The sequence below is a fragment of the Salmo trutta genome, chromosome 12 (assembly GCF_901001165.1).
Source record: "Salmo trutta chromosome 12, fSalTru1.1, whole genome shotgun sequence".
Lineage (NCBI taxonomy): Eukaryota > Metazoa > Chordata > Actinopteri > Salmoniformes > Salmonidae > Salmo > Salmo trutta.
The window spans coordinates 75,542,197-75,564,888 of NC_042968.1; the positions used below are offsets into that span (position 1 = coordinate 75,542,197).

At 43.1% G+C, this 22,692-nt stretch overlaps 2 protein-coding genes across 2 annotated transcripts; one reads left to right on the forward strand and one right to left on the reverse strand.

Moving 5' to 3' along the window:
* Positions 1–2,453: 2,453 nt before the first annotated feature.
* Positions 2,454–13,357, reverse strand: LOC115204160 (GPI ethanolamine phosphate transferase 3-like). The gene is made up of 3 exons (XM_029769524.1): positions 12,989–13,357; positions 3,847–4,028; positions 2,454–3,717 (listed from the first exon to the last, which is right to left on the reverse strand). Exons 1-3 carry the CDS (start codon positions 12,995–12,997, stop codon positions 3,516–3,518), a joined length of 393 nt encoding a protein of 130 aa, XP_029625384.1. The 5' UTR covers positions 12,998–13,357; the 3' UTR covers positions 2,454–3,515.
* Positions 13,358–13,523: 166 nt separating this feature from the next.
* Positions 13,524–22,349, forward strand: LOC115204159 (stomatin-like protein 2, mitochondrial). Its single transcript, XM_029769523.1, has 10 exons — positions 13,524–13,705; positions 16,754–16,906; positions 17,046–17,145; positions 17,241–17,299; positions 17,396–17,497; positions 17,580–17,714; positions 18,402–18,546; positions 20,669–20,748; positions 20,852–20,980; positions 21,122–22,349. Exons 1-10 carry the CDS (start codon positions 13,664–13,666, stop codon positions 21,230–21,232), a joined length of 1,056 nt encoding a protein of 351 aa, XP_029625383.1. The 5' UTR covers positions 13,524–13,663; the 3' UTR covers positions 21,233–22,349.
* Positions 22,350–22,692: the final 343 nt, after the last annotated feature.

Below are 22,692 nucleotides of genomic sequence, written 5' to 3' on the forward strand. Positions count from 1 at the left end.
AAAACAATCCTAGCTTCTGAAATGAGCTTTACAAAAAGCATTTTGTTTAACAATGTACTGTATATGGCACTTGTCTTGCACAACTATTCCTTTATACTCTGACAGTGTTAGTCATGTGATTTCTAGTTATTAGCTTTGTGTTCAAGGAAAGGCTGTGGTAGTAGCACCGTATATTTGTACATGATTATGAGGTTAATCTTCTACTGGGTGATAATGAAGAGTCAGGGAGTCGTGGAAAGCCCGAGTTCACTCTGCAACAATCAGAGAATCAGAGATAAGGCTGTTTGACCGGAGGGGAGTGTCGCCCTGACTAGTGGTCAATAGCTACAATTCCCAGAATTCCCCAGGCAGATAGCGGAGGTTTCCCACTTTCTCAGAGCCATGGAAGCTGCTGATCTAACCTTGAATCAACAAAACATATCAATACCTGCCTCAAAGTCTCAACCAAGCTGTGAAAATGGGCTGCACATGGACTCTTCTCTTTGGGTGGGGAGTGCAGGTGGCCCCTTCCATAGAATTGACACAGGAAACTGCCCAATTATTATAATTGTTTAATGTTTTAAGTGTAACTGTTATTTTTCAGCTTCACTTTGTTTAAAAAAAATGATAACTGGACAGTGTTTCATGTGTTAGTCAGCAACACATTTCAAGCAGAGCTATTCTGTTCAGGAGTTGTGTGACTGCAGGGATAGTATTGTACCTTGACATGTTACATGCATCAGCCTGACTGACTTCGGTATTCTGGGAATTACCCACCTCTGTAGAAGAGACAGAAAACCAACTAACACTTCATAAATGTACAAAATATTTTATTTTCACACTAAGATCAATTTACTTCATTGGTTATATTAAACAAAAGGTTATATAAAAAAGGATTTTTGACAAACACAATCTGTGCCAACTGAACCTATTTTCACTCATCAATACTAATAACAAGGCGTGCCAATATCACTCATATATACACTGCTCAAAAAAATAAAGGGAACACTTAAACAACACAATGTAACTCCAAGTCAATCACACTTCTGTGAAATCAAACTGTCCACTTAGGAAGCAACACTGATTGACAATACAATTCACATGCTGTTGTGCAAATGGAATAGACAACAGGTGGAAATTATAGGCAATTAGCAAGACACCCCCAATAAAGGAGTGGTTCTGCAGGGGGGGACCACAGACCACTTCTCAGTTCCCATGCTTCCTGGCTGATGTTTTGGTCACTTTTGAATGCTGGCGGTGCTTTCACTCTAGTGGTAGCATGAGACGGAGTCTACAACCCACACAAGTGGCTCAGGTAGTGCAGCTCATCCAGGATGGCACATCAATGCGAGCTGTGACAAGAAGGTTTGCTGTGTCTGTCAGCGTAGTGTCCAGAGCATGGAGGCGCTACCAGGAGACAGGCCAGTACATCAGGAGACGTGGAGGAGGCCGTAGGAGGGCAACAACCCAGCAGCAGGACCGCTACCTCCGCCTTTGTGCAAGGAGGAGCAGGAGAAGCACTGCCAGAGCCCTGCAAAATGACCTACAGCAGGCCACAAATGTGCATGTGTCTGCTCAAACGGTCAGAAACACACTCCATGCATTTGCCAGAGAACACCAAGATTGGCAAATTCGCCACTGGCGCCCTGTGCTCTTCACAGATGAAAGCAGGTTCACACTGAGCACGTGATAGACATGACAGAGTCTGGAGACGCCGTGGAGAACGTTCTGCTGCCTGCAACATCCTCCAGCATGACCGGTTTGGCGGTGGGTCAGTCATGGTGTGATGTGGCATTTCTTTGGGGGTCCGCACAGCCCTCCATGTGCTCGCTAGAGGTAGCCTGACTGCCATTAGGTACCGAGATGAGATCCTCAGACCCCTTGTGAGACCATATGCTGGTGCGGTTGGCCCTGGGTTCCTCCTAATGCAAGACAATGCTAGACCTCATATGGCTGGAGTGTGTCAGCAGTTCCTGCAAGAGGAAGGCATTGATGCTATGGACTGGCCCGCCCGTTCCCCAGACCTGAATCCAATTGAGCACACCTGGGACATCATGTCTCGCTCCATCCACCAACGCCACGTTGCACCACAGACTGTCCAGGAGTTGGAGGATGCTTTAGTCCAGGTCTGGGAGGAGATCCCTCAGGAGACCATCCGCCACCTCATCAGGAGCATGCCCAGGCGTTGTAGGGAGGTCATACAGGCACGTGGAGGCCACACACACTACTGAGCCTCATTTTGACTTGTTTTAAGGACATTACATCAAAGTTGGATCAGCCTGTAGTGTGGTTTTCCACTTTAATTTTGAGTGTGACTCCAAATCCAGACCTCCATGGGTTGATAAATTGGATTTCCATTGATTATTTTTGTGTGATTTTGTTGTCAGCACATTCAACTATGTAAAGATAAAAGTATTTAATAAGATTATTTAATTCATTCAGATCTAGGATGTGTTATTTTAGTGTTCCCTTTATTTTTTTGAGCAGTGTATATTTGGCCTGCCTCCACAGCAGGCCAGTCGTCCCCCTAAGGAACCCTGGCTGGTTCCTACAGAGAGCAGTGCATGCACTGGTAGATTGGGGGAGATGAGGTGGTGCAGCTCTGCCTGGGGGCTGATGCCCGTGCTGGCCCTGTAGCGGGGTGGGGGGGAATAGATCCAGATCCTTGGACAGGGGCTGGTACCCTGGTCTTGATGAATACGGTGAGGGGGGTCCAGCCAGAGCAGGGCTGCCTTCTCAGCTCAGCTCAGCCAGGTTCCTAAAGCTGTCCTCCGGGGTTTCAGCCATAGACCACTGAAGCCCAAAACAGACAGACAGCAGGGGCAGGATCCAGCGGGCCGTGAACACCGTACCACCAGGACTGTTCAGGTTGCTGTAGCGCCACAGCAGGTACTGTAGATCCAGGAGCCCAGAGACAGGATGTAGATCAGGTTCTTCAGACAGCTGTCCTGCACCCGTGACAGGCGGGAGAGGAACAGGAAGGGATGGCAGGAGCCCTACTCCTCATGACAGCCATGGAAGAAGTGGGAGAGAGAGCCTAAAAACATGTCCCCCAGGCAGGCCAGGGAAGTGCTGCTCTCCCTCCTCACAACTGAGGGGGACAGGACCGGGGAGGGCAGCAGCCCGGCAGGTTTCAGGGTTCATGGACAGGGGGTAGTAAGAGGCCATCCCAGGTGAGATGGAAGGGGACATAGAGGCTCAGGAAGAAAAGCAGAAAGGTGACCACACAGCCCTCTGCTATTACATAGCTGTCAGAGAGCAGGGAGGCACAGTGCAGGAGGAGCACCAGGAGGGGAGGGGTTAATAAGAAGCTAGGCAGGGTCAGTCAGTCACTCCTTGGGGCCACCTCTCCACCCTCAGCCGCTGCAGTCTTGCTGGCCCAGTCAGGCTCTCCAAAGCACCAGTACCTCAGAGGAGAGGGCTACAGCCGCCAGGCACCAGGACCCCTCAGCATAGCCTTGTGTAAACAGCTGACCTGCAGCTATACACCCCCCTACCCCAGTGGCTACCACTCTCCCTCACCAGCACAGAGGACATCATACCACGCAGGTACATGCCAGGAAAGCTATGCCGGCGGCCATCTTGGCTGGGTTGAAGCATGCCCATGTGGCTCGGCAGGTGTTCCAAACAGAGGTCAGGTACAGCTGCAGGGAGGTCACTAGCTCTGGGGTGGGAGAGCGGCCATCATTGACAGTGGTGAGGTACTCAGAGGAGGCGGCGGGAGAAGTCTGCATGCAGCTGAGAGACAGACACTTTGGATGTCTTTGGCTATTCATGGTTCAAATATGTGCAGCGACGTGCAGTAAACTGTAATATTCAATATACAGCACATTAATGTATCTGACATGATTACAGCTCTGTGATTACCTGTTTGGCATTGATCCACAGCGCCTCCGCCTGGCTGAGACCTGCTGGTGCACCCCCTGTCTGGCTGTCTGCAGGGAACCGAGGCAGCAGGACCTGCCCACACTGCTGTAGGGGATGGGTATGCCCAGGAGCAGGGCAAGGGTAGGCACCAGATCTGTCTGGGGCACCACCTCAGGATCACTCTACAGGGAGATAGAGACAAGACAAAGGTCAATTAACGGAATAATCAATGCCAGACATTACATTTTGTCAGCTGGTTATTGTCATGCAAAAGACTGCTGGTCTCAAGGTAATTGACAGGTAGACTAATTAACAAACACATTTAGCATCTCCAGGCCTCCATGCATACAAGCCGCTGATGTGTGCCTTTGGAACATTTACATTTGGAAAAGTATAATACATCTATTTAATATACACCATCACAATCAATTCATTCTTTATTTTAAGAAAATGTATTTCAGAAGAACAGAATATGAGTTAGCCAAATGTACTGTATGTTATCTGGCTATGCAACCTGCCATAAGGCTGTAGAGTTGGTTATTTATTAGACAAGATATGCTTAAGTCCCATGCAATTATTTTATATTATAATTGAACTTCGCTGAATAAAATACAAAGGATATTTTTCCCATTCCGGAGCAAGAGTGTGTGCATATGAAGTGGCTGTGTAAAAGTGATCATTTGAAACAGGTACTACAGTGGCAAGAAAAAGTATGTGAACCCTTTGGAATTACCTGGATTTCTGCATAAATTGGTCATAGATGAAGATCAGATCATATTTTACGTCACAACAATAGACAGTCTGCTTAAACTAATAACATACAAACAATTATACGTTTTCATGTCTTTATTGAACATACCATGTAAACATTCACAGTGCATGGTGGGAAAAGTATGTGAACCCTTGGATTTAATAACTGCTTGACCCGCCTTTGGCAGCAATAACCTCAACCAAACGTTTTCTGTAGTTGCGGATCAGACCTGCACAACGTTCAGGAGGAATTTTGGACCATTCCTCTTTACGAAACTGTTTCAGTTCAGCAATATTCTTGGGATGTCTGGTGTGTACTGCTCTCGAGGTCATGCCACAGCATCTCAAATCAGGTTGAGGTTGGTTTGCTGTTGAGCTTCAATTGGCGGACAGATAGCCTAACATTCTCCTGCAAAATGTCTTGATAAACTTGGGAATTCATGAGGCAGCCCCAAACTATGATGCTCCCTCCACCATACTTTACAGTTGGAACGAGGTTTTGATGTTGGTGTGCTGTGCCTTTTTTTCTCCACACAGTGTTGTGTTCCTTCCAAACAACACAACTTTAGTTTCCTCTGTCCACAGAATATTTTGCCAGTAGCGCTTTGGAACATCCAGGTGCACTTTTGCAAACTTCAGACGTGCAGCAATGGGGTTTTTTGGACAGCAGTGGCTCCTTCCATGGTGTCCTCCCATGAACACCATTCTTGATTAGTGTTTTACGTATTGTAGACTAGTCAACAGAGATGTTAGCATGTTCCAGAGATTTCAGTAAGTCTTTAGCTGACACTAGGATTCTTCTTAACCTCATTGAGCATTCTGCGCTGTGCTCTTGCAGTCATCTTTGCAGGACGTCCACTCCTAGGGAGAGTAGCAACAGTGCTGAACTTTCTCCATTTACAGACCATTTGTCTTACCGTGGAATGATGAAAATCAAGGCTTTTAGAGATACTTTTGGAACCCTTTCTAGCTTTATGCAAATCAACCATTCTTAATCTTAGGTCTTCTGAGATCTCTTTTGTTCGAGGCGTGGTTCACATCAGGCAATGCTTCTCGTGAATAGCAAACTCATATTTAGTGATATTTTTTATAGGGCAAGGCAGCTCTAACCAACATCTCTAATCTCGTCTCATTGATTCGACTCCAGGTTAGCCAACTCCAATTAGCCTTCGGGTTCACATACTTTTTCCAACCTACACTGTGAATGTTTAAATGATGTATTCAATATAGACAAGAAAAATACAATAATATGTGTGTTATTAGTTTAAGCACCCTATGTTTGTCTATTGTTGTGACTTAGATGAAGATCATATCAAATTTGATGATCAATTTATGCATAAATCCAAGTAATTCCAAAGGGTTCACATACTTTTTCTTGCCACTGTATATGTTAGATTGAGTTATTTAACAACTTTAGTTGTGAAAGACACACATTTTTGAAATTAAAATGTAAATGGTCTGCATGATGTGACTATATGCTAATGATGATTTTAGAAAGTCATAAAAAAAAGAAAAGAGCTCTCTCGCTACCTTACCTCAGGCTGCACACACTGTTCTCTCATCAAGTGATCATATTTTCACCCATCAGACTATTCTCATTTTAATCCTGTCTTTACTAATTTCTAAAATTAGCAAAGGTGTAAAGTACTTAAGCCACAAAACTTTAAAGTACTAGTTAAGTTGTTTTTGGGGTATCTGTACTTTACTATTTATATTTTGGACAACTTTTACTTCACTACATTCCTAAAGAAAATGTACTTTTTACTCCATACATTTTTCCTGACACCCAAAAGTACTCATTACATTTTGACAGCAAAATGGTCCAATTCACACACTTATCAAGAGAACATCCCTGGTCATCCCTACTGCCTCTGATCTGGCGGACTCACTAAACACAAATGCTTAGTTTGTAAATTATGTCTGAGTGTTAGAGTGTGCCCCTGGATGTCTGTCAATAAAAAAATAAATACCAATTGTTCAGTCTGGTTTGCTTAATAAGGACTTTGAAATGGTTTATACTTTTACTTTTGATACTTAAGTATATTTAAAACCAAATACTTTTAGACTTTTACTCAAGTAGTATATTTAAAAGGTATATTTAAGGTATATTTACTTTTACTCAAGTATGACAATTTAGCACTTTTTCCACCACTTTATTTTTGGGGGGATCTAGAATGATCCATAATCAAATGGGCACGTAAAGGGGCAAGACAAAAAATACATGTCATCCGTATGCGCTGGAATAGCGAATGGAGGTCACTTTCCCGCCACTACGTTGTTCACTCATGTCGTGTAAGGGTACTCACCGACAGGTGATATTCTGCCTAAACTCTGTATGCCATGGGCTCTCCAACACTGTTCCTGCAACTACCCAGTGCTTAATTTGGGAAGCGAAGTGAAATCTGTTCAAGAACATCGATAGTAATATGTTTTCACAAAGAAACATATTTAATTAAACTGCACAGACCCTTTCTCTGCACAGTGGAAAAAGGAATGAAGGAGATGGAAACTCAAAGTGGGAGATATTATGTAGCTAAAGGTAATGTGTGAGCCTATCATTTAAAATTCCCTATTACTCGACTATTCAAAATCAATTACTAATGCACTATAAATGTAGGCTAAATTTGAATGTGTTAAATTCAGTTTTTTTTTTATTTAGGGCTTGGGCTTATAAACTCAGCAAAAAAAGAAACGTCCTTTCACTGTCAACTGCGTTTATTTTCAGCAAAATTAACATGTGTAAATATTTGTATGATCAAAGCAAGATTCAACAACTGAGACATAAACTGAACAAGTTCCACAGACATGTGACTAACAGAAATGGAATAATGTGTCCCTGAACAAAGGGAGGTCAAAATCAAAAGTAACAGTCAGTATCTGGTGTGGCCACCAGCTGCATTAAGTACTGCAGTGCATCTCCTCCTCATGGACTGCATCAGATTTGCCAGTTCTTGCTGTGATATGTTACCCCACTCTTCCACCAAGGCACCTGCAAGTTCCCGGAAATTTCTGGGGGGCAATGGCCCTAGCCCTCACCCTCCGATCCAACAGGTCCCAGACGTGCTCAATGGGATTGAGATCCGGGCTCTTCGCTGGCCATGGCAGAACACTGACACTCCTGTCTTGCAGAAAATTACGCACAGAACGAGCAGTATGGCTGGTTGCATTGTCATGCTGGAGGGTCATGTCAGGATGAGCCTGCAGGAAGGGTACCACATGAGGGAGGAGGATGTCTTCCCTGTAACGCACAGCATTGAGATTGCCTGCAATGACAACAAGCTCAGTCCGATGATGATGTGACACCACCCCAGACCATGACGGACCCTCCACCTCTAAACCGATCCCACTCCATAGTACAGGCCTCGGTGTAACACTCATTCCTTCGATGATAAACACGAATCCGACCATCACCCCTGGTCAGAAAACCGCGACTCGTCAGTGAAGAGCACTTTTTGCCAGTCCTGTCTGGTCCAGCGACGATGGGTTTGTGCCCATAGGCGACGTTGTTGCCGGTGATGTCTGGTGAGGACCTGCCTTACAACAGGCCTACAAGCCCTCAGTCCAGCCTCTCTCAGCCTATTGCGGACAGTCTGAGCACTGATGGAGGGATTGTGCGTTCCTGGTGTAACTAGGGCAGTTGTTGTTGCCATCCTGTACCTGTTCCGCAGGTGTGATGTTTGGATGTACCGATCCTGTGCAGGTGTTGTTACACGTGGTCTGTCACTGCGAGGACAATCAGCTGTCCATCCTGTCTCCCTGTAGCGCTGTCTTAGGCGTCTCACAGTACGGACATTGCAATTTATTGCCCTGGTCACATCTGCAGTCCTCATGCCTCCTTGTAGCATGCCTAAGGCACGTTCACGCAGATGAGCAGGGACCCGGAGCATCTATCTTTAGGTGTTTTTCAGAGTCAGTAGAAAGGCCTCTTTAGTGTCCTAAGTTTTCATAACTGTGACCTTAATTGCCTACCGTCTGTAAGCTGTTAAGTGTCTAAACGACCGTTCCACAGGTGCATGTTCATTAATTGTTTATGGTTCATTGAACAAGAATGGGAAACAGTGTTTAAACCCTTTACAATGATCATCTGTGAAGTTATTTGGATTTTTTTAAATTCTCATTGAAAGACAGGGTCTTGAAAAAGGGACGTTTCTTTTTTTGGTGAGTTTTATATTAGGCCTATGCATAAGCTCTAAACAAATCTAAATCAAATCAAATTTTATTTGTCACATACACATGGTTAGCAGATGTTAATGCATGTGTAGCGAAATGCTTGTGCTTCTAGTTCCGACAATGCAGTAATATCCAACGAGTAATCTAACCTAACAATTTCACAACAACTACCTTATACACACACAAGTGTAAAGGAATGAATAAGAATATGTACATAAAAATATATGAATGAGTGATGGTATAGAACAGCATCGGCAAGATGCATTGGATGGTATAGAGTACAGTATTTACATATGAGATGAGTAATGTAGGATATGTAAACATATAAAAGTGGCATTGTTTAAAGTGGCTAGTGATACATTACATCAAGATGACAAGATGCAGTAGATGGTGTAGAGTACAGTATATACATGAGATGAGTAATGTAGGGTATGTAAACATTATATGGAGTGGCATTGTTTAAAGTGGCTAGTAACATTTATTACATCCAATTTGTCCATTATTAAAGTGGCTGGAGTTGAGTCAGTATGTTGGCAGCAGCCACTCAATGTTAGTGATGGCTATTTAACAGTCTGATGGCCTTGAGATTGAAAAACAGCTTCTGTCTCTCGGTCCCTGCTTTGATGCACCTGTACTGACCTCGCCTTCTGGATGATAGCGGGGTGAACAGGCAGTGGCTTGGGTGGTTGTTGTCCTTGATTATCTTTTTGGCCTTCCTGTGACATCGGGTGGTGTAGGTGTCCTGGAGGGCAGGTAGTTTGTCCCCAGTGATGCGTTGTGCAGACCTCACTACCCTCTGGATAGCCTTACGGTTATGGGCGGAAGAGTTGCCATACCAGGCGGTGATACAGCCCGACAGGATGCTCTCGATTGTGCATCTGTAAAAGTTTGTGAGTGTTTTTGGTGACAAGCCGAATTTCTTCAGCCTCCTGAGATTGAAGAGGCACTGCTGCGCCTTCTTCACCACGCTGTCTGTGTGGTTGGACCATTTCAGTTTGTTTGTGATGTGTACGCCAAAGAACTTACAACTTTCTACCCTCTCCACTACTGTCCCGTCGATGTGGATGGGGGGTGCTCCCTCTGCTGTTTCCTGAAGTCCACGAAATGCTTACTTACAAGCCCTTAACCAACAATGCAGTTCAAGAAATATAGTTGAGAAAATATTTACTAAATAAACTAAAGTAAAAAATGAAATAAAAATGAAACAAAATAACGAGGCTATATATAACGAGTCAATGTGCGGGTCTACAGGTTAGTCAAGGTAATTGTACATGTAGGTAGGGGTAAAGTGACAATGTATAGATAATAAACTGCGAGTAGCAGCAGCGTACAAAATGAAGGGGGGGGGGGGGGGGGTCAATGTAAATAGTCCGGGTGGCCATTTGACTAATTGTTCAGCAGTCTTATGGCCTGGGGGGTAGAAGCTGTTAAGGAGCCTCTTGGACCTAGACTTGGCGCTTCGGAACCGCTTGCCGTCCGGTAGCAGAGAGAACAGTCTATGACTTGGGTGACTGTGGTCTTTGACAATTTTTTTAGCCTTCCACTGACACCGCCTAGTATATAGGTCCTGGATGGCAGGAAGCTTGGCCCCAGTAATGTACTGGGCCCTACGCACTAACCTCTGTAGCACCTTACGGTTGGATGCCGAGCAGTTGCCATACCAGGCGTTGATGCAACCAGTCAGGATGCTCTCGATGTTGCAGCTGTAGAACTTTTTAAAGATCTAGGGACCCATGTTTTAACTTTAATGGGTTACAGAGTTAATGTTTAATGTTAATTCATTGAGCTGTATCTTTACAGATATTTAAATATGTAATTGTATTAGAATTCGTGTGATGGAGATTGAGAGAATACATACATATTTTTGTAGTATTGGCTAGTATTGGATTACACTATTGACTGCAAGTTCCAGAATGCCTTGCGACAGGTAGAAAGAGAGAACGCACCAGTTATGTACAAGTGACAAGTGATTATCCTGACTTTCGCTAGCAACTTTCTTTTATTGTTTTGTAGAATCTAAAGTTGTTAAATGTAACGTGAACAAGTGGTATTAGTAAAATAAGCTTTCATTTCAAACCCGACATCCCGAGTCATTACTTTGAAGATAGTTATTCTATAACCCATGCCAAATATTTTCAGTCTCCTGAGGGGGAAAAGGTTTTGTCATGCCCTCTTCACGAATGTCTTGGTGTGTTTGCACCATGATAGTTCATTGGTGATGTGGACACCAAGGAACTTGAAACTCTCAACCCGCTCCACTACAGCCCCGTCACTGTTAATGGGCACTCTTTTTCCATATAGTCCACGATCAGCTCCTTTGTACACACTGCCAGGTCTCTGACCTCCTCCCTATAGGCTGTCTCATCGTTGTCAGTGATCAGGCTGTTGTGTCGTCAGCACACTTAATGATGGTGTTGGAGTCGTCTTTGGCCACGCAGTCGTGGGTGAACAGGGAGAATAGGAGGGGACTAAACACACACCCCTGAGGGGCCCCAGTGTTGAGGATCGACGTGGCAGATGTATTGTTGCCTACCTTTACCCCCTGGGGGCAGCCCGTCAGAAAGTCCAGGATCCAGTAGCAGAGGGAGGTGTTTAGTCCCAGGGTCCTTAGCTTAGTGAAGAGCTTTATGGGCACTATGGTGTTGAACACTGAACTGTAGTCAATGACCAGCATTCTCACATAGGTGTTCCTTTTGCCCCCCTTTGTTTTTACACTGCTGCTACTCGCTGTTACCCCTGCACATTGACTCGGTACAGGTAGCCCCTGTATATAGCCTGATTGTTGTTATGTAATTTTCTTGTGTTACTTTTTGATTTTATTTAAATTTACTTTTTCTCACCTTAGTTTATGTAGTAAATATTTTCTTAACTCTTTCTTGAACTTCATTGTTGGTTATTGGCTTGTAAGTAAGCATTTCACAGTAAGATTGTATTCGGCACATGTGACAAATAACATTTTTTTAATTTTATTAGAATCATTTTTGTCCATCACCACCCATTCAGAAAATAGAACTTTCATAGTCATTGCACACTTTGTCTAAGAGCTATTGAAGATTGAACGATGGAAAATATATTAATTAGGGTGACCATATTTTAGTTTTCAAAAAAGAGGACGTATGGTCACCCTAGTATCAGCTGTCTCAGTTGGAGTGTTTTTAACTTCGACTAATTTACTTTGCACGCCACCATTCTTCCAATCAAAATACTGAATAAGCAGAGGGAATATTTTCATAGCACCGTGATTGCTCCCATCAGTAGAAACAACACAGTAAGGTATGTCTTCTAGTGCTTTCTGAGCTATGGCGACAGAATGTGGCGCTATCACAGCGTTAACAATTGCTTCGGTCTTAGTACGAGCGCTTGAAAATGTTCGCGCAGTCTCGGAATCAGGGAAAGCCTTTTTTAACAAAGCAGACGTGCAGTCCATTGATCTGTAGCTATTGTGATGCTTCGTGTTGTGGAATGCAAAAACTCCCTCCGCAGCAGTAACAGCATCTTCTGTTTTACCTGCTCTCACAAAATAGTCAGTTAATTTACCTGACGAACTCTCTCCTTTAGCTCCAATTTTGTGTTTTGCGGAGCTTATGTGGGCTTCTAGGTCGCTAGCACCTTTATTTGACACTGACACGTACGTGCCAGCTTTGCAGGTCATGGTGCTGCTTCACACGGATCCCTACCAAGACAAAAACACGGGAATTGTCTCTGTAAATCGTCTGTGAATTTACATTTGCGTTTGGGCATTTTTACAGCTGTTCTGGAGCCATGTGCCACTGTTGACAAGCAAGATGCTGCTTTGTCTCTTGGCTGTTGCCATGGTGAGGGTAATGATTGAGATGCAGTTTGACCAATGTTTGTGTAAGCCTACATGACCCACCAATGATGGCTGTGAGAAGGCGGGACCTAAAGAGAAAGGTCAAAGCAATGCAAAAACCCCAAAACGCACACAATGAATGGCGACTGTAGAAAGCAAAAGCCGAATCCCGGATATTTTGGGCGATTTAGAAATCCCGGCCGGACGCATTTTTTTGGTCCAAAAAGAGGACATGTCCGGGAAAAAGAGGACGTATGTTCACCCTATATTAATATTTTCAACAACAAAAAAAGCAGGTGATGTTCCTCTATCCACCCCTGATTCAGAATATAACATCTTCATAGTCATGACATGCTTGGTTCAATAGATGTTAAAGTGAGAAAACCGAATATCCAATATAAATTTTTTTACCTCGGTCATCAGCTTTTGTTTCGATGTAACTTAGAGCCCAGCACAATTAAAAATTATTGGCTGCATCGGTGCTACCATAACTACTGCTCATCATTTGCAAGTGTTAGCGTTCCGTTTTTTCTTCTCTCTGCCAGGGCCAGCCAGCAACGAGACAGGTGCCTCGGGTACACACAATCCGATAATACTCCCCCTCTTATTTTCATTGGGACTCCAGCTATTGATTACATTGCCACGCGGAAGCGCATGTCGCTACACGGTCAGGTCTCGCTGTAACCCCCACATCCGATCCTTGCCGGCATGCGCACTGCAACCAATGTTTAAAAATCAATGACTACAACATATGGAAAGTGGGGGAAATTTGGACTCAGGTTGTTGTCAAGGCCTACACAACCATGCTTAAAGACATCAGAAAGTGTTGAACTTATTAAACATTCACAATGTATATGTTTTAAATTTAGAATAATGTATTTTTTTTTGCAGTAAAACACGCATCACCTGGACAGATAATCGCCAGAGTTCCGTTTCCCATATCAACAAGGGACGTGTTTAACCAGTGCACCACTTCAATGGTGTGACTTTCGTTTCCTGGGTCGGCCGAGTGTCACACATGAGAGGATATTCATTTTTATTTTAAACTAAACCACATACATATCAGCCAACAATTACATTAAGAAAATGCTCCAAACATTGTGCCGGACCGGTGGTGCCGTTTTAAAGGTAAAATGCAGGGTATTCCAATGCAGTTAGTTTGCTAAGCCAGTTAGCTAGCATCTAGCCCGATATTAGACCAAAGGGGCCACTACATGTTCTGATTAAAGGGCAAATTGGCTCTGGAATCCAAAACAGCCAAATACTCTATTTAAATGCGAATCGATTCTCAATTGCTGTACGGTTCTAGAAACATCAATCCATCTACTTTCATATTATATCAAAATCATTTCAGAAATTCAAAATACACACTTGCTGTGCACCAGAGGAGGTAGCGGAGGACCATCCACATCAGTGAATTTCATACAAATATTTAAACGTTTAAAAATGTATCCTTTTTACATACAACTATACAAAATCTATTCACATGTCACCAAATAATTGATTAAAAGACAATGTTTTGCAATGAAGGTCTACAGTAGCCTCAACATAGTTGTAAATGAGAACTTGTTCTCAACTAGTTTACCTGGTTAAATGAAGGTCAAATGAAAAAAAGTATCAAAAAACAGCCCTCTGTAGGGTAGCACCATGGTGTAGCCGGAGGACAGCTAGCTTCCGTACATTGACTTCAATACAAAACTGAGGCTCGTGGTTCTCACCCCCTTCGATTGACTTACACAGTAATTATGACAACTTCCAGAGGATGTCCTCCAGAGCTCTTGCAGCATGAACTGACATGTTGTCCACCCTATCAAAGGATCAGAGAATGAATCTAGTACTGAAAGCATAAGCTACACCTAGCTAGCACTGCCGTGCATAAAATGTGTTGAGCAGTTGACTCAGAGAGAGAGACAACAATTTTGAACCAATTATTTTCTTCAAAAATGAAAGAGAGAGAGCTATATTTCATTTAAAAAAGCAAATGCAGCAATCGAGTTTAGCTTACTCAAACACCCAGCTCAAATAGAGGGATGCTATGTTAGCTAGCTGGCTATGACTATCCAACAGTGGAACACTTCTAAGTCAAGGTAAGCTTTTGGTTTTACTAATTTATTGCCACCAGGGCCCACTGGTGAAACTGCTAAACTGCTTACTGACTGTACTGCATGATTGTAGTGGGTTTACTAACACCTTAGTTCTAGTAGCTATGTTGACTATGACGTTACTTTATCATATATGGTGACAAGGATGTAGCCTGTGTGTAGCAGTTATGATATGAAAGGTTGGAAAGGTTTTTTCACCTGGTCACAGACAGCTGATGTGTTGTGCATTGAAGTCCACAAGGGAAGGGAAAAGGTTCAGAGGAGGAGAGTGTGTAGATGCAAGATGGAATGCAACGAGCTGTTTGTATATGGCTTGGAAAGTTAACTGTTTTTGTGTGATTAGGGGAGTATTTATTCAGCTGATTCTGTTGAAAAACGTTTCTTAAACACAAGCAAACGGAATGAAACAGGGATAAACATACCTGCATTTGTCCAATAGAAACTTGTTTACAACTGTTGTACTAATGATTACAAGGCAGTATTGAATGTGTCACTGTCTGTCACCTCAAATCTTTCTCTCGACCTGTGTACACCTACATTGTGTCACTTCCGTTCATAGGCTAGGTTGTAGCAACCTCATCGTGGGTATAGGGAAAATGTGAATATCATGTAGTAGCCTAAACCTATCTATGTTACATTGAACTGGGTGAATGGAATATGAAAGACAGTCATGCTGTAATAGAAATAAGTCCATGCTCATGAAAAAGAAAATTGCCTTCCCTCAACATAAACTAAAAAAATTGTCCTCAAAAGGCACTGACCGTCACTGCTGTACACTGTTTTAACTGGTTTTAACACAGTTGCAGCCAACAGTATTTTAGCAGTGACAACACGTTTGTGTCGTCCATCTTTAGTTTACACACAGGTGGTCAATCCGACGTCTGTATTGGCCTACAGCGTTTACGGTGACACAGCCTCTGCACAAGTCTGGGCATTCATACTGCTTCACGGAGCAGTGCAGAGCTGTTGAGCAGAGCTGTTGTCAAGGATGTGAGTTTGTTTATATAGCACCTCCCACCTCCACCTACCGTCAACCAATCGGGTCACTGCGGAGCTATATGGAGCCCGCCACATTGTTACAAAATTTGGGAGGCGCTTCGCGATGGGGTAAGGAGCTCAATTTGGCCTCTGCATGATTCTGGAAGCTTCACAATTGCGTCACACCTTCCACACGGAACCTCCAACCACATTTTCGTATTAAGCATAAATTGGCTTTTAGTGGAAAAAGGATCAAAGCAGATAGTTAACCAATAGCTATCCAAACGACCTATATAGCAGTCTTATGGCTTGGTGGTAGAAGCTGTTCAGGGTCCTGTTGGTTCCAGACTTGGTGCATCGGTACCATTTTCGGTGATATACTGGGCCATATGCACTACCCTCTGTAGCGCCTTGTGGTGGCTGTCAAGCATTTGCCATACCAAGCGGGGATGCAGCCAGTCAAAATGCTCTCAATGATGCAGCTCTGGTATTTTTTTGAGGATCTGAGGGAACATGCCAAATCTTTTCAGCCTCCTGAGGGGGAAGAAGCATTGTCGTGGCCTCTTCATGACTGTGTTAGTGTGTGTGAACCATGATAATTCCTTAGTGATGTGGGCAACGATGAACTTGAAGCTCTCGACCTGCTGCACTACAGCCCAGTCGATGTGGATGGGGGCGTGCTCAGCCCTCGGTTTCATGAATTAATAGAGCTGACGTTATTCCTTATTCAACATGACAGAGAGGCATGTTTGTTCTACATAGCATATTTGTATCTGAATGTTCCAAAACGTTGCGTCCTGCTGAACGCGCCCTGGGTATTCAACTCATATCCATCATGTTTAGCTAGCATTGAAACCAGAAAGAGTACGAGTAGATACCATAGCCAGCTAGCTAGAAACTACAGGTGAATAACAAGCAAGGAATGAATAACTATTTAGATATCTAATTTCTATCATGTTTAGGGTCATAGCTAATCACTGAAGTTTCAAGCTCCATCATTATGTAGCTTTTCAAGTTCCAACTCTCATGGAGTAACCTTCTGATCATGATGCAACAATGTGTCACTCTGATGGTGTTTGTTATTGTTTCCCTCCAGCATTCCCAGAGGACAGTGCCAGTGTTGTGGGCGACACAAGCCCAGCAGCGATGGGTATCCAGTCTACCCATGAACACTGTGGTTCTGTTTGTACCACAACAAGAATCCTGGGTTGTGGAAAGGATGGGCCGCTTCCATCGTATCTTGGAGCCGGTAACTTATCCATTGATTTGCAATTAGCCAGTGATCTACACCCTTAATTATATTGTCACAGTATATCACAGTATAAATCCTGAATATATATCAAATTGATCATTTTTATGCATCTTGTCCTCTTTTGTATATTCTGTAGGGCTTGAATTTCCTTATCCCAATCCTGGACAAAATTCGTTATGTTCAAAGTCTTAAAGAGATTGTTATTGATGTCCCAGAGCAGTCTGCGGTCTCTTTAGGTGAGTGACATCACTGTTTGTCACTGTCATTTTCACTGCAAGGTGATCAGTTGGTCCTCGGCCCTGGATTAACTGATGTCTGATTACATCCACAGATAATGTGACACTACAGATAGATGGAGTCCTCTATCTTAGGATATTGGATCCTTTTAAGGTAGGTTGGTGAACACCATGATGTCTTGATGTTATTGTTCATTGAAAGTTTTTGCTTTGTTTTTAGATGTTGATAACAAAATGTACTTCCTTCCAGGCCAGCTATGGAGTTGAGGACCCAGAGTATGCTGTCACCCAACTTGCTCAGACCACCATGCGCTCAGAGTTAGGAAAACTGACCCTGGACAAAGTATTCAGGGTGAGACTCAAAATTGTGTTTCAGAGTGAATTTGTATTTATTTACCTCATTACTTTATTGTTTTATGTCTTTCTTTCTTCAGGAAAGAGAGACCCTAAATACCAACATAGTCCACTCCATAAACCAGGCATCAGATGATTGGGGAATCCGTTGCCTTCGTTATGAAATCAAGGATATACATGTTCCACCTCGGGTCAAAGAGTCCATGCAGATGCAGGTGAGAGGGGCTGGCCCTGCTGCCAACAAACTGGGAGACATCTTCAACCTGAAACTATCGCTGAACATGAGCTTATCTTAGCCTATCAGTTTTGTATGTGTACAGATGTACTCTCTTAATTTATTCACTCTGTGGCAGGAAATGCAAACTTGTAGTGTATTTTGAAGTCCTACTCGAGTCTCCTTTTCAGCTCATTTATCACATCTCAATAGGTGGTCCAGGTAAATCATGACACAGCACAATGGGGGCTTTTGTTTTTTAGACAACTGCAAACTTCAAGAAGTACGGCATACAAGGAGTTGGTCAGATAGGGATTCATGATGTCATCGGCCTCCCCGTTTCTTGAGTAACAATAGAGGAGCAATATAGAACACTATTTTGCTCAAAACCTATTTTATTACTATTTTAGTGTGTACTTTACTGTATTTATGCTTGGGATATCGCTTTTCATCAGCAAAAGTTTTTTTTTTTAAATCGCTGAAGGACATCTTAATTTTAAACTTTCAAATTTCAGACTTGATTTGCCCTAACGAAAAAATATCTACCCCCACAAAAATGTCCATTAATTATAATCCACATAATAATTCACATTTCCTGTTGCTACAGGATTATTTTCCTGCTGTGAGAAACTGGTCAAATTAAAATAGAACATCTGCACACTCTTTCTGACTGCCTTTCATTGTGTAGGTGGAGGCAGAGCGTAAGAAGAGAGCCACTGTGCTGGAGTCGGAAGGGCACAAGGAAGCAGCCATCAATGTTGCTGAGGGTCGCAAGCAAGCTCAGATCCTGGCCTCGGAAGGACAGAAAGCTGAACAGATCAACAATGCAGCTGGTAGGTCGATGTGCATTCAGAAAGTATTCAGACCACTTGACTTTTTCCACATTTTGATACGTTACAGCCTTATTATAAAATAGATTATATAAAAAATGTCAATCTATACACTGTTAGGTTCCAAATAAACAGAGTAAAAAAACTCATGGACACTTAGTAAAGCTCAAACCAAGTTTATTCACCCACTGTGTCATACAGCTGCATATGCCAAACATATTCACATTCACCAATACATCTCTGTTGCTATCCAGAACCTTAGGGATATCTGTTCTTCCTCTGACCTGACCTCGGCCCCAAATTCATTACCCCTCCCCATAGGATCCCTGATGTCCAACAATAACATATTCTGACAGATTGTAAGCGTTCTACATTCCCCTCAAGTTTAGTAGTCAGAACCCATCAACACAATTTCCCATAATGACGAAGCGAAAACAGGTTTGTAGACATTTTTGAAAATGTATAACAAATAAAAACCAGAAACCTTATTTACTTAAGTATTCAGACCCTTTGCTATGAGACTCGATATTGAGCTCAGGGTCATCCTGTTTCCATTGATCATACTTGAGATGTTTCTACAACTTGATTGGAGTCCACCTGTGGTAAATTCAATTGATTGGACATGATTTGGAAAGGCACACACCTGTTCATATAAGCTCCCACAGTTGACAAAAAAACAAGCCATGAGGTTGAAGGAATTGTCTGTAGAGTTCCTAGACAGAATTGTGTCAAAGCACAGGTCTGGGGAAGGGTACCAAAAACTATCTGCAGCATAGAAGGTCCCCAAGAACGCAGTGGCCTCCATTCTTAAATGGAAGAAGTTTTGAACCACCAACACTCTTCCTAGAGCCCGGCGGACTGGCCAAACTGAGCAATTGGGGGGGAAAGGGCCTTGGTCAGGGAGGTGACCAAGAACCCAATGGTCACTCTGACAGAGCTCCAGAGTTCCTAGGTGGAGATGGGAGTACCTTCCAGAAGGACAACAATCTCAGCAGCACTCCACCAATCAGGCCTTTATGGTAGAGTGGCCAGACGAAAGCCACTCCTCTGTAAAACGCACATGACAGCCCGCTTGGAGTTTTCAAAAAGGCACATAAAGGACTCTGACCATGAGAAACAAGATTCTCTGGTCTGATGAAACCAAGATTGAACTCTTTGGCCTGAATGCCAAGCGTCACATCTGGAGGAAACCTGGCATCATCCCTACGTTGAAGCATGGTAGTGGCAGCATCATGCTGTGGGGATGTTTTTCAGCGGCAGGGACTGGGAGACTAGTCAGGATCGAGGGAAAGCTGAACAGAGCAAAGTACAGAGAGAGCCTTGATGAAAAACTGCTCCAGAGTGCTCAGGACCTCAGAATGGGGCAAAGGTTCACCTTCCAATAGAACAACGACCCTAAGCACACAGCCAAGACAACACAGGAGTGGCTTCTGGACAAGTCCTTGAGTGGCCCAGCCAGAGCCCGGACTTGAACCCGATCGAACATCTCTGGAGAGACCTGAAAAGAGCTGTGCAGTGACTCTCCCCTTCCAACCTGACAGAGCTTGAGTAGATCTGCAGAGAAGAATGGGAGAAACTCTCAAAATACAGGTGTGCCAAGCTTGTAGCATCATACTCAAGAAGAGTCGAGTCTGTAATTGCTGCCAAAGGTGCTTCAACAAAGTACTGAGTTAAGGTTCTGAATACTTATGTAAATGTGATATTTCATTATTTTTTTTATACATTTGCAAAGATTTCAAAAAAACTTTTTTTCTTTGTCATTATGGGGTATTTAATCAATTTTAGAATAAGGCTGTAATGTAACAAATGTGGAAAAAGTCAAGGGGTCTGAATTCTTTCCGAATGCACTGTATCTATGTGACTTAAGGCCTTTGTTAACTACTGATGATGGTGTGGAAGTTGGACCATTGTTCTGTTGTAAAGATGGACAACTAAGCCCTGTCTGAGAACGGCTCCTGTTTGCTTCATCAAACTTAGTTGAATGCATTAACTGTAAGTCACTCTGGGTAAATGACAAATGTTTCTGTAATGTGAGGAAGCTTGATGTACAAGTACACCCCCTGGACAGGACTCTAGTCTCTGTCACCATTTCTGATGAAGGACTCTTATCTTTATCTTCACCTAGGTGAGGCCAATGCTGTCTTAGCCAAAGCAGAGGCCAAGGCTAAGGCTATCCGGCTGTTGTCAGAGGCTCTAGCTGAGCAGGTAAAGTAGCTGCGATGGCTTCATTGTGTGCATGTAAGTGTGTACATGTTGGTGTATTGTGTCTAAATGGCACTTGACCCAACTGTCATTGTGTTTTGGACAGAATGGAAACGCGGCAGCCTCCCTCAGTGTGGCTGAGCAGTACGTCTCAGCTTTCTCCAAGCTGGCCAAAGAGTCCAACACCATCCTGCTGCCCTCCAACTCTGGTGACATCAGTGGCATGGTCACACAGGTCTGTCTCCGTTTCTTAAGCTATTTAATTATATGTGATTGCACAGGCCATCTTCCCTGTCCCTCCCTTTCAACACACCCCTGTCTCTCGCTCTTCTTCCTATTTCAGAACAGTAACAGTCTATTTTTCCCTTCTCTTTAGGCTATGGCTATTTATGGCAGCCTGGCCAAGCAGAGCTCAAAAAAGATAGAACGTGTGACCCCAGAGTGGGTGATGGAGAAGAGTGAGGACCCTGCACCACCAGCCCAGTAGTGAATGATGTCAAGACCACTCAGAGTCAGGCACAGAACCAGAAGCCGTGCCAGACAACCACGAGTGCCTGTTACACACCTCTAATATCTGGCCCAAAGGACACGCTGCAGGACATAGAAACAGAAGGACAGGATAAGAATGTAAAAACGTTGGGAATGCTTAACAGCCTGGAAACATCAACCCATTTGAGACGATACATGTCATTTACACATTGTTTTATTTTGAATGAGTGGTATTGTACACAGTACGTACACACGTTCCAATTGCAAATCCACGAGCTGTCGTATTGATACTCTTCTCTTGCATCAACAGATCAAAGGACTGCAATGGTAGGTATGATAATAAACTGCTAGACTGGTTTAGGGCGTTCTGAATTAGCTCCTTCATGCTCCCGGGTAATAGGATATGATCTATTTTAAGTGATGTACAGTTGCAATGATTATCTCCTGTCTTCTTCATGTCCAATTATTTGTCCTTCATATGTTTTCATTTCATAGTGTCATGAATGTTTTAGTTCATGTAAGTGAGAGCTTGTGCCCTGACATTAAGATCCTCCCTGGTTCAGAGCAAGCAGAGAAGGGAACAAAGGTCCGATTTGAATATATAGTACCAGTCAAAAGTTTTCACACACCTACTCATTCATGGGTTTTTCTTTATTTTCTACATTGTAGATTAGTAGTGAAGACATCAAAACTATGAAATAACACATATGGAATCATGTAATAACCAAAAAAGTTTCAAAAATTACCTCAGATCAAAATACATTATGGAAGTGCAATGTTTTATTTCACATCAATACCAGATCGAAAGGGTCATCTGTGAATGAGGAAGGTTTGACATAACATAGGAAATGTGTATATATACAATGACAATACACTATCCTAACCAAAAGACTTCCATGTACAATTTTATGATGATGCTGTCACTATTAAAGGATTTCTGACTGGCTTTAGGGAAGATTGTAACATCTCATCATAATAAATCTTGGGGAAATTATCGGTTTGAATGATTTGGAAGTGTACACAGCAGGGATTTCATATGTCTTTCTTTTTCCATATTGTTCATTATAGTAAATATACATACAAAAGTCAGTCACTGAAAATTAAAATGATCTCAGTAAAAAAAAAAAATCCTTTATCATGATTTCCACCACAGTATGCATGTTACACATAGAAGCCTCAGGGAGGAGCTGTTGAGTTATTTAGGGATATTTTGTCTACTAGTACCAGCCAGGCCACTTACAGCTTTTCTAAACCATTTCTGGTGCTAATAAATATATTAGGGACTAGTCCAGAATGCTGGGTATGGGTTCATGTCCTAGGCAGTGTTCGAGAGCATCGTGGGTAAATGGTGACTGACTGATCTACAAATAATGAGTAGGTATTTATGATGTAAGGTGATTTATAGATCAGTCAGGCGCCAGTTGCCTTGATGTCAAACTAGCCGCCACTCTTGCTGTT